The sequence below is a fragment of the Acomys minous genome, assembly GCF_964271855.1.
Source record: "Acomys minous genome assembly, chromosome: 6".
Lineage (NCBI taxonomy): Eukaryota > Metazoa > Chordata > Mammalia > Rodentia > Muridae > Acomys > Acomys minous.
In genome coordinates, this window is record NC_140487.1 from 120878596 (window position 1) to 120890994 (window position 12399).

Sequence of the window (12399 nt, forward strand, 5' to 3'; positions counted from 1 at the left end):
GTTCTCAAGTGAGGCTTCTGGAGATGACACAGTGTCACAATGTCAGAAGGCTAGAGTCTGTGATTAGGCATATCAGTGTTCACATGTGTCATGTCCTCTTGATTAATTAATTCTCCTATCATTAGGAAATTACCTTCTTTATCTCTGCTAATATTCTTTGTTCTGACATTAATCAATGTGACTCCTACTTCCTTCCTCATGACTAGTTAAAGTGTAGTGTGCCCCCCCCCAGGCCCTTTTAACCTATTTGTGTCTTTCTAGCTAACAGGTGGGGGTGCGGTGGGGGCTGGAGACAGAGTCTCACTGTGTACCTCATGCTGAGTCTGAGCACATGCTCCTCCAGCCGCCATGCTGACTACAGGCCTTACTAACGTGTGTGCCCTCGGGTGGCAATAAGGTCTTGCATTTTTATGCAATCTGACCATCTCTATGCTGATCACGCTGACAATTAATTGGCACCATTAAGCTTTTGTCTGCCATCTTGCTATGTGCCCCATATGTTGCCTTTCCCATTTTCTGCCTTCTCTTGGATTCATCAAGCACGTATATTTCCACATTATTAATTACCTACAACTAGTATCATTTGGGGGGGGGGGTTACAGTTTTTAACTCAATGTGTTCGTCTACCATTAAATGACACCATACCACGTCATGTATGAAGAAATTACAGTGCTGTACTTCCATTTCTCCCCTGCAGACTTCGCACCATTGCTAACTGTTTTACTTTCATATGTGGCCCAGAGAGGGCAGTGCAGTGCTGTCACGCTGGTCTAAGCAACCACCCCCTCCTTGGGAGACTACTTAAGAAGCCTCATCTTGCACAGTTTTCGCGTCTTCATTTCAGGTTTTCTCCTCCACTTTGTGTTGACTGCAAATTCTGTCAGCACCGTTCTCTGTCTGCTGGGTAATGTTCTCTGATGCAGTGAAGGAGCTGTGGTCGTTGAGAATAAAGCCCCTGACCTCCACCCGTACACCGTGCGTGCACTAGCCGCCACCCCACTAGCTGTCTAGACTCCTTCTACATCCGCTGGAGCATCTGGGACTCGTCTTTATGCCTATTGCCAGGCACACTGGCCACAGCACTCAGGAGGCAGAGGCACGAGATCTCTGTGAGTTCCAGGCCAGCCTGGTCCTATATAGTGAGTTATAGGTCAGCCAGAGCTACATAGTGATACCCTGTCTCAAAAACAAAGAGAATTCATGGGACACACTAAGGTGGAAGCTCTTTCCAGGATGGTTCTTTTGAAGGTCAGATATTCCCTCCAGGGGCTGGAGAGATGGCTCAATAGCTAAGAGCTCTTTTGGCGCTCGCAAAGGACCTGGGTATGGTTTCCAGCACCCATGGTGAGTGGCTCACAACTGCTAACACGGGATCCAGGAGGACAGCTCTGTCTTCCTTTGGCATTGGCGCTCATGTGTATAGACACACACACACACACACACACACACACACACACACACACTTCCCCCAAACATGAAAGTGTGCTTAGACAGCAAGCGCTCAATGTGGGAGGAGGTAGAGCATGAGGACAAGACTCTGCTCCTGGTACCTGCACATCCTGTATGCTGAGCTCCAGCATGTGGCTGGCTGCCAGCTGGGTGTAGTGGACGTTGATGCCAGTGAGGCTTGCAAAGACCAATTCTTCTGGGACTTTATTAATTAAAGAGACTCCAATTCCACCTTCTAACCGCACAAGCACCTGAAAGGAAACAAAACACTGTCCATTAACTGTTGACAACAGAGCTCATAGTAGCCAGAGGAGTACACAGATGTGATGGTTTTCGATCCCTCCACCATGGCAAAGTCTCTCCTGTCACCTTTCTGCCTCAAATGTTCTCATCTCCCTGGAAGCCAAGCCTTCCCCTCAGCCAGGTCCAAGTGCTAGCAGACAAGAGGACACCTCACCTAGCACAACACAAGGGTGCTGCACAACACAGGAGAGAGGTTGTTCTAGAATCTCTCTCCCTGTTTGCATCTAGAATCTCTCTCCCTGTTTGGGACGTGAGTTTCCACCAGATTATTCTGTGCACTTCCACAGCATCTGACAGGGCTCCACACGGGCAGCTGATTAAACACCATTCAACAAGATCTCACATGCATGCTTCCCTAGGCTGATCTCAAACTTGTCATTCTCTTCCCAAAGCCCAAACAAAGAGAAAGAAGGAAGATTTGAGTCATATGGAGGGAAAAATCAATTTTTTTTATTCTCTAAATATTATTAAATTTTGGATCATTTAGTTTCCTTTTCGTCATCTCACTAGAGCAACATCTGTTATTCTGTGATTCTACCTAAGCTCCAGACATCACTCAAATGACATAAACACACATGTAGTAACAGTAAAAACAGTGAAACAGCACCCTACATTCAGAGTTCACACAATCACAGAGCAAATTCTTAACCAACTGGTGACCAAGAAAATTAATTTGCAGCATTAAAAAACTTACTGTGTAGGGCTAGCAAGATGGCTCAGAGGGTAAAGACTGAAGGAGAGAACTGATTCTTGCAAGTTCCCCTCTGACCTCACACATGCTATGGTACCACGCTCACACATGTGCTCACATGTATAAATAAAGCGGTGCACTTACTTCCAGCTCCTGCTGTGTGTCTGGATTCCTCAGTTTCTGCAGCTCCTGCTCTGTAACTGGAAGCTCTTCCACTTCGTATGATGAACACTCACTTTTCCTCTGGCAGAAGTCCATTATCTGAGGTCAAACCAGAACAAAAGCAGGGCTCCCACTTCGTGCAAACTGCTGGTCAAGAGTCACTGTATGCCCAGGAAACCCGTGCACGCTAGCGGCTTCCCAGGCTGCCAGGGCAAGATCCAGGCTATGGAGAAGCAGGCGTGCCCATGCGTCTAGACACAGCACTTTAGCCAGCTGAACACTATGGGCAGGCCTCCCAGGCCTCGTCACTGCACACACAAGCAGGCCTCCGCAGTGCACTCGCTTTTGCCGTGAGCAAATGGCTCTGTGAAGCCGTGCTGCAGAACATGGTGTGCAGCATGACGTTACTGCATCAGGATGCTCACACGAGTAAACAAGCACTCCACTGCCCTATCTCCCTCCGCTCCCTATCACGCTATGACTGATGATTCTGCACCTCCAGCGCACATCTCGCCTTGAGCCCCAGACCAGAGGTCACAGTGGCTCGTGGACATCATCACAGAGAACCATGAGGCCAGCTTAGCCCAGCAAAAGCCAACATAGCTTCTGGTTCCCTCAAGTCAGCTCTGCTTTTTGCTTAGGGACGTGGCCCCTTGTCGTCCTCACCTCCACCCCCGCAGCCTAGAACAGATTTCTGGGGTCCCTTTGCCTTAGGCCTCATTCCACACTCAGTCGCTGACCACTCAATCAGCTTCCTTTGCGTTAGCTTCTCTGCGCCCTCCCACTCTCCCTGCACTTTGCTCTAAGCTGCCATCTCTGGTCATCATGCCAGAGCCTCTTAGCTGGGCTTTCTCTGCATCCAGTCTGCTCAGCATTGCACCAATGAGTTAGTTATCTCAGATAAAACCCTTATCGTGCCAACCCCTGACTCCTGCCTGCCGTGGACAAAACACTCTACCATTAGTATGAATCAGTCCTAGGCCCTAGTCCTGTCCCTGGTCTTATTTCTTACCATATGCCATGTGCCAGCCTCTCCACTAGTCAGCTTCTATGATAGCTAGTTGTCAACTGGTTGTCAACTGGACTATATTGAAAATTAACTAAAACGCAAGCAGCTGGGCACATGTGTAAAGGCTCTCTTCATCCTAAGTCTGGGTCACCGCCAGTGGCAGCCTATATGAAAGGGCACGGAAGAAGGAAGCTTTCGCTTTTCACCTGCGGGCCCTCACTCTGGCCAGTTCATCTACCCTGCTGCTGAGGCGCTCCCTCATGGTGTTAGAACCTGCTTCTTCAGGATTCCAGTGTATACTGACCAGCTGAGGCATCAGCCTTGTGGCTTAACAGCCACTGCTAGACTAGCTGGGCCACAGCCTGTGGGCCACTCCAATAAACCCCCTTTTAATATCCACACATATATTCATTTTAGAAGTTCTGTCCCTCTAGTGAACCCTAATTCAACAGTTTACTCTGCTTATCACTCATCAGCTCTCTATGTCCCTAAGATAAACTGAAAACGGATTTCAGACTGTCAGCTCATTGTCACATGCTTAGTAACTGAAAGGCTGCCTGCGCCTAATGGCTGCTCAGTAAATGACCTCTGTGTGAGCAAGACCAAGAAGCCAAGGCCCCTGGGCCTTTCCCTCTCTGCCAGGTTCACTCTTCTTGCTAACGTAGCATCATGTCTTGCGGGAAGCTCCCTTGGCCTCAGAGCATAGTCCCTCTGTCCACCCTCACTCTACCTTCATGGCACAGCACTGTACTTGTCTGACTAGACAAGCCCCTCGCTTCTCATGAGTGGCCATACATCAATTATTTTTAAAAACGTGTATTATAGTCAACTATGCTGAGAATACCAGTACGCATTAGTCTTATCTTTTAAAATTCTCATACATTGGAGAGAAGGGCCTTCTGGTGTAGCCTCAGCCTCTTGAGTGCTGAGTATGAGCAGCCACCTCCATGCCTGGTTAATTCTTAAGCATTTTTAGACTTGGCTTATTGTTGTTTTTTTTTTAACAATTTATTTATTTTTTATTTTATGTGCGCTGGTGTTGTACCTTCATGTCCGTAACTGGGGTTACAGACAGGCATGAGCTACCATGTGGGTGCTGGGAATTGAACCCAGGTCCTCTGCAAGAACAGCCAGTGCTCTTAACCACTGAGCCACCTCTCCAGGCCCTAGGCTTTGCTTATCTTTATATTTATACCCACTCCCACTCTTGCTCCCACACAAGTTTATAATGGAGGCCCAGCCCTTTCTTACAAATGAGGACAGCACAGTCCACATGCAGCATGTGACTACATTAAAATAAATATGTGTTAAATGGCTGACCATGCGGGTGGGAAGCGAAGGGCTTGGGGTGTGTCAGCCCTTCAGATTCTTACCTGGAGTGCTCGCGTTGGTCCATCTGGGATGACTCTGATGGACAACACTCCAGAACCAGGCCTCATTTTTTGGTTAATAAACTGTTGTTCTGGTGGAACTGGCCCCAACAGTTCCACTGATGAGTCGGGACCGAGAACAACTTCAGCTCCATCAAACAAGCCGGAAAGCCCTCCTTTGGCCTAAAAGACGTCAAAGTAAAGATATACAAGAAGAGGTCAAAGCACAGACTTACACAGCTCAACGCGCCACCTGGGGACGAATGAGTTACAATCCTCCTTGGGGAGTCACAATTTGTTAGTCTTGTAGATTAAAAAAAAAGAAGAATGAGGATGAGGATGAGGATGAGGAGGAAGAAGAGGAGGGGGAGGAGGTTAGGACTGTGTATAAGAGCAAGGTAAGTTTACTTCATTAACATGACGGTTACATGCACACACAGTAAGAGGTAACCCCCCAAACAAAGTGGATTGGTTTTACTCCACCTTATAATAAACTTCAATCACTGAAAATAAGTTTATAAAGTAGCCAAAGCCGGCTTTGTTTCTTTGAGTATTACCATTGGGGTTTGCCTAACTAACTCAAATAGAACTGATCATTAATTTACTCAGCTTTCCAATTAAAAAGCCAGTCCCAGGGCAAAAGCTTCCCCTACTTAGACAGCGAAACAACTAAGTAGTCCCAGTCGTGCCCCTTCTGAACTGTAACACAGCGCTGGGACACAGTTTGACAAGCCTTTGGAAAAAGTCATAGTCCTGCTGCATTCCTCACATGAAGAGCAAGTCTACAGAGCAAGTCCCAAGGGGACACACCATAGACGAAAAAGAATGAATATTTCAATCCTTTTTCTTCGTTTTGGTTTTCAGGACAGGGCCTTGCTCTGTTGCCTGGGCAACTTCAAACGTATCGTCTCCTGGTGGAATTGCAGGTATGCACCACCATGCCCACCCATCTTCATTCATTTTAAATGCTGAGTGATGAAAAGGCATATGGGACAGGTCTTAATACAAGGAAAGCCTTTCATAAAGCCAAGTTTAGAAAGCATATACATAACCTGCAAAGGGCAGGTCAGAAGCATTTGTGAGCCTTCCTTCTATTGCTGTAGCCAGCATAGGAACGAAACAAGTCCAAGTCCCTAACCAAAACACACTCATAGCAAAGAAGTGGTGGGCAACACAGGAAACAACAAACACTGAAAAGGGGTTTGGGAGGGAGGAAAATGCTCCACGAAAATTGGAATTTCATGGGCTTTTTAAAAAAAAACTAGAAGTAAAGTCAGGGTCAGACCCGGAACCCACCAATTATAAAAAGCCTTCTTTTGCCTCTAGAAGTCTGAATTGTATTGCTAATTGAAAATCCAAATCCACTCCAGATGTGAGCTGCGCATAAGTAAGCAGCTGGCCTTTGAAGAGAAAAGCTCAGGGCCACAGAGGTAAAGAAAATAAATCTCACCGAACAGAAGAGGCTTCTCACGGCTATATACACCACCATGAGAAGACAGCCTGATTCCACCAGGGAGGGCCTGATGCTGGACTGCTGAGCTCTGCATCAGTGCCATGGTGGGTAGCCACTGTGGTGCTCTACTGTGTGCTCAGCCCTCCAGGCTACCCTCCCACCTGCTCACCTCAGAGGCAGGGGCCCACACCTAGCCTGAAGAAAGAAAGGGCAGAAACCTAAAAACCTGACAGTTTCTCAAATACATATTTTCTTATGGAAATTTATTGTGTCACAGACCAGTTGAGTTGAAGACAAAGAAAACTGTCTAGCAGTCTTGACGGTCACATTTGCTACAACAAAAATGTTAATTTTGATACCATTAAGAATGTAGCAATAAGCAAAATCAAAAACATGTATACATACCAATTGGCTATATAATAGTAAATGGTCAGTCCTGAAAACATTTTCTTACAAATAACAAAAAGAAAACTTATTTAACAATTAAAAAAAAAAGGCATGAATTTAAAAAAGCAAGTGAGGAAGATATGGGAGGGTTTGAAAAGATGAAAGGGAAAAGTGATATAATTACAATATAATCTCAAAGTTAAATAGAAAGAGAAGGATACTGCCAAGCTAATTATTGAGTAAGAAGGAGAAGGTGGAGGAGGAGGAAGAAGATGATAACGATGACAATGGCGACAGTGTACAACAGTGACCTGCTCCAACACTTTACAAAAGACTATTGTAGCTTTCAGGATCTCAAACTAACTTACCTATCTCAGTGTTAGGCTTTTAAAGGATAATTTTTTTCCTTCTTTTAAAAAGTACATAGGTAATGTATGTCATCAGGGGAAATTTTTCAGAGAAACCAAGAAGAGAAGAAAAAAGCCATCACTCAGGACATCTACTTATAACATTTGATCTGTCACCTTCAAGAACACATCCTATGGAGCTGGAGAGATGGTTGGGTGGTTAAGAGTGCATGCTGCTCTTGCAAGGGACCCAAGTTCCATTCCCAGCACCGCATCAAGTAGCATACAACTATCTATAGCTCCAGCTCTAAAGAGTATGGCACCCTCTTCTGGACTCTAAGGGTACCTGCACGCCCCTGTACACATACCCACACACAGATGCACACATATATACATGAATAAAATAAAATCAATTTTGAGTCATAGATGCAGGAGCTGTGGGAGTAGAAAAATTTATAAATAACAAAATATCACGAATCGTGCTAAGAAACAGTCTCTCTAGAACTGGCTGCATAAACAGGATGGTAACAATGGTAATATCAATGAACTTGTCAACATGGAAGGGGGAAGTGTTATGGGGTCCCATCTGTAGACAAAGAATTACAGGCAGCTAACGACTCCAGGGAGAAAGAGAATTGGCCTCTCCCAGTGATGTCACGTATATCAGTTATTCAGTGCAGAGTGGTCAGCCCTAAAAGTACAAACACAAAAAACCCAAAATGGACGCAGCAGGTTGCATTTATATACACTTGTGCATACATAAGTATATATGCATGTAACGATAATAATCTAAGAAAAAGAGGCTATCAACTTGAAGGTTGAGGGAGCATGGGAAGGGGCTGAGGAAGGGCCTCTGGGGGGGCTGGAGGCGGGAGAGCGAAGGGGGAAAGTGATGTAATTGTATTTCAATTAAGAACATATTCTAAACTAAAAAAAAAATCTCAAAAAGAGAAAACAGCATTTCCCACGTAGAAAGACAGACGCACAGCAGAAGTTTCTTGACTACCTTTAACAAAATGGAGTGACTAGAGAGGACTGTTCCCTGATGAATTTTTCCCATCGAATATTTCATCATGCACAACCTGGGTGAGGTTTGTTTTGGCCCTGGGAGCTGCAACTGAGGGTGTCAAAGCAACTGACCTGAACAACCAGCCCGTGCAAGCCACAGGTCAATTTTCCTTCGCGGAAGCTCCAGGTCTGTGTTGTGCTGCGCCTGCGGTCTGGCTTTCTCAGCATCAGAGGCTCGTATCTGGACAGAGACTCGCAGTGAGACCCCTGGGAAATGCCTCAGGAGAACCTGAGGTTCTGTCCCTCCGCCTTCCAGCACCCCCACCCTGCAATGTGATGGCCATCACAGATGAGCCTCGGCGTGAGCAAGTCAAGGCAACAGAGCCCATCTGTTGCAGTCTCGCAGGACACCATCTTGCCGTCTGGGAGGGGCTATCTGTTGAAGGGTGAAAATCTTCTCAACAGTCTTTCCTGTTCCATTTCTAAATACTGTACTCTCTGTCTTAACTTACACAGTTTTGGAAATAAATAAGGTACCAATTGAAAACAAATACTGATTTTGTGGAGAAACTAATACATAGGTAAACAAAGTGACTTATGGAAGCTAACGTAACTCATGTAAACTGTCCAGAGTTACTGGTCAAAACCAGGTCTGAACAGTGCTGCTAAATCAGTTCTTCCTGAAAGCTTCAGAAAGCTTCAGAAGGTAGGCTACTCACTTCTAGAGGGTAAGGGTAGACTGAGCTTTTCAGTAAAACAGGTGCTCGTTTTCTATAAAGTATCTTATGTTCCGATCTTTCTTAACACCTGCATGGGTACTGTCACAATACATTTTAAAATTAAATGATAGGCATCAGCCATTAAGGAGAAAAATATAAAATAAAATATGAATTCTCGCAATGGTTTACAGAACTCTTGTTTTGAGGGGCAAATTTCTTGAGTCTGAATTACTACTACTACTACTACTACTACTACTACTACTACTACTACTACTACTACTACTACTACTACTATTATTATTATTATTATTTTCTTTTTTTGGTTTTTCGAGACAGGGTTTCTCTTGTAATTCTGGCTGGCTGTCATAGACTTACTTTGTAGACCAGGCTGGCCTTGAACCCACAGAGGTCTGCCTGCCTCTGCCTCCCGAGTGCTAGGATTAAAGGCCACCACACCCGGCTTCAATCTGAATTTGAAGGCAACAAACATAGCTCAGAAGCTACCCAGCAAATTACCTGTTGTCTGTCACCGCAGCCAGGCCAGCAATATCCAGGATGGCAGACCCCTCGATGGAACGTGTGGCTGAGGGCTTGTTGGGGTTGTGGGGAACTGCAGAGCCCTCGTGGGCCAGCATTCCTGCTCCCGTCATTCTCCAGAGCTGAGAGCGCTTTCCTGGTTCCTGATGGGCAGATACACAAAGATGTGGCCACAGCCAGTTCTGTCCCTCACAAGCTTCCTAAGGGCCAAGGAGGTTCTCCAGGTGCAACTGGACTTAGATGTTTCCCACGTCATAGAAATACTTAACTAGAGAGCTCGTTATTGTGAATTTCTAGTTAGGTCAAGTATGCGTACTTTTTTCATTTTTTTTTAGCTTATTTTGCTGTATGTATGTGTGTATGATATATGTTGAGTGCCCACATGTGCATGTTGGTGCACATTGTGTGGAAGTCTAAGGACAATTCTCAGGAGTTCTTGCCTTCCACCATGAGACCTGGGACTCAACCTCAGGCCATTGGGTTTGTGAGGCAAAACCTGGGCCACCTCACCAGCCCATACACCGAAGTCCTGAAGCAGGAGCTGGAGAGACAGCTTCATGGCTAAGAGCATATGTGCTCCGTCAAAGGACCCAAGTTTACCTCCCGCACCCTCATCAGGCCGTGACCCACAACTGCTTGTGACACCAGCTCCAGGTGGTGATCTGATGAGCTTTTCTAGATTCCATGGGCAATATACTGATGAGTGCACATATATATATACACACAGACATGCACATGTACAAACAATTTAAAGAAAAATTTATAATTTATACACCTAGTATTTTCCCTTAAAAAAAAACAAAAAACAGCAGCCAATGCCTGGGCAATCTCCTACCTAGCTATGCTGCCATGACTCCCACTGTTCTGTGTGGTGACTTCAGATGTCTTTAGTCCAGAGGAAAGTCTAATTATACCAAGAATACACGCAAAGCAGCACCTGTCTCTGGCGCTCCTGTAACTTGCTAAAGCAGGGACAGCAGTAGCCCTCACTCCTTTCAATGCCGTGGTCTCAACAGTTAACAAATTGATTATAACCAAGGATTAACTTGGGTGTATTTAAAGGTTATTTTTGGTTGTTTGTTTCCACTTTTCAATGTGTTTTCTTTGCTAGAATATATAAATAAATAGGCTTCCAGTCAGTCAGAGGAGTTTATTTAAACCGTTGTATATAATAGATAGTAACACTTATTGAGAATCAGGCCTTGGTCTAAGGGACTTAGGTACAGTAACTCATGCAACTCTGAAAACAATCCAACGAGGTACATGCTGTCACTGTCCTTACAGGTGAGGAAGTTACAGCTTGGGGAGAAGCAGCAATTTCCCCATGCTGTCAGAACCAGTGAACAGTGGGACCAATTGGACCTGTCCAATTCCACAGCGCACTGAACTGTTCTGTACTGCTGCCTCCCCACCACAGCCCACACACCCCATTGCAGAGACCCCTCTTCCCATGCTGCAATTCTCAGGTCACACACTCTTAACACCACAGCAGTGGACACTCCTGGCTCCTCCTAACTCACTCACAGGCTCACATGTGCCGGAAAGGTAGTTTTTTTGCATTTACAATCCTCACCTGGGCAGTGCTCTACTGAGCTACAGACTACAGAGTAAAAACGAGAGGTTATGATATAAATATCAGGTCTGAGGTCCAGGCACACAGAGGAGCAAACGCTCTCAGAGCCTGCTTCCTGACCTGTCAAAGAGGCAAACTCAACTACCTCTTCAGCTCTGTGGCAAATGTAATAAACACAAGGTGCTCGGTGTGACCTGGCTCAGCTGTGGCTTCAGAACTGCGTGCTACGCTGTTACACCCACCCCACTGCTGACACAGCGCCCATGTACATTGTCTTAGATGCTTCGCTTCCTTTACAACACCTAGGAAGTCAGTAAGAAATTGTGGCTCAGGAGGAGTGGGAAAACCAGCCCCAAACCAAGACCAGCACCCAGTCCTGCGGCTGGAGCTGCTGCCACACCCATGAGATCAAAGTCAGTCTCTGTCTCCACAGGTAGCTCCCACAGCCTTGCCTGTGTTCACATCTGCCCACAGCAGCAGCCAACACAGGAAGCACTTCAGATGCCACAGGCTAAGGCAAGGCCTCGTAGCCCGGTGAGGGAAGCTGGCCCGCATAGGCTTACCTATCCCAAGCTAGAAACAACCAGAAATTGGAGACACTGCTGGCACGGTGGCACACAACACTCAGGGAGGCAGAGGCAGGTAGATATCTGTGGCCAGCCTGGTCTACAAAGCAAGTCCAGGACAGCCAAGGCTACACAGAGAAACCCTGTCTCAAAAACAAAAAACAAAAACAAAAAGGGGGAAGGAGATGTATATCATTCCTGGGGTGCCCTCTTCCTCTTCCTCTTCTCTAAACCTTTAGGTGAGACTGAGGAAGGGAGGAAGAAGTCTACGGGGCTGACTGTGTCTAGAGTGGCCCATGACAATTAGAAGTCTATCCAGATCTGCACAGCCTCAACATGAAACCCATTACAAACAGGCTAGCTCACCGTACACGTTGGGGACACGTCAGCGCAAACCCAGCCCTCCATCAGGGCTCCTTGAACTGTAGCGTTTAAACTACACCGACTCAGTGTCTTCCTCCGCTGAGAATGTCAGCTGCAGCGTCCCTGTCCCTTACCTCTGCAGTCCTTCACTTCAACTATTTGTCCTATCACCACTCTTCCTGTCATTTACAAGCTCTTTGACCAAATTTTGCTGCTTTTCCCTCCAAATCTAGGCTGGCTAACAGAAATGTTTCCTGACACTCACAGGTGTGCCTTGCTCTTCTCATGCTAACTCAGAGAACATGAAAGGGGGACCTGTCAGTGTGACATTTTCATTTAGCTCAATTTGAGGGGAATAGAGACGTGATAGAAGAGAAAAACAAAATAACCAAACCCACAGACTATGGCTTCAGGGCTATCTTCTCTCCAGAGGGAGTCGGGAGTGAGCAGGCTTGCGAGTCA

At 46.1% G+C, this 12399-nt stretch overlaps 1 protein-coding gene across 7 annotated transcripts in view; it reads right to left on the bottom strand.

Moving 5' to 3' along the window:
• VPS13D (vacuolar protein sorting 13 homolog D) overlaps positions 1 to 12399 on the bottom strand; it is a 229158-nt gene that overhangs the window by 87464 nt on the left and 129295 nt on the right. For all 7 annotated transcript variants that reach the window (XR_014780258.1, XM_084787200.1, XM_084787199.1 and 4 more), the window contains 5 exons: positions 9415 to 9578; positions 8312 to 8420; positions 4988 to 5167; positions 2588 to 2704; positions 1551 to 1700 (listed from right to left, as the gene is read on the bottom strand). Coding sequence is in view for 6 of the 7 variants with exons in the window: in XM_084787200.1 (XP_084643326.1) it covers positions 1551 to 1700; positions 2588 to 2704; positions 4988 to 5167; positions 8312 to 8420; positions 9415 to 9578 (720 nt within the window). In the remaining variant the exon portion in view is untranslated. The remainder of the gene's footprint in view (positions 1 to 1550; positions 1701 to 2587; positions 2705 to 4987; positions 5168 to 8311; positions 8421 to 9414; positions 9579 to 12399) is intronic.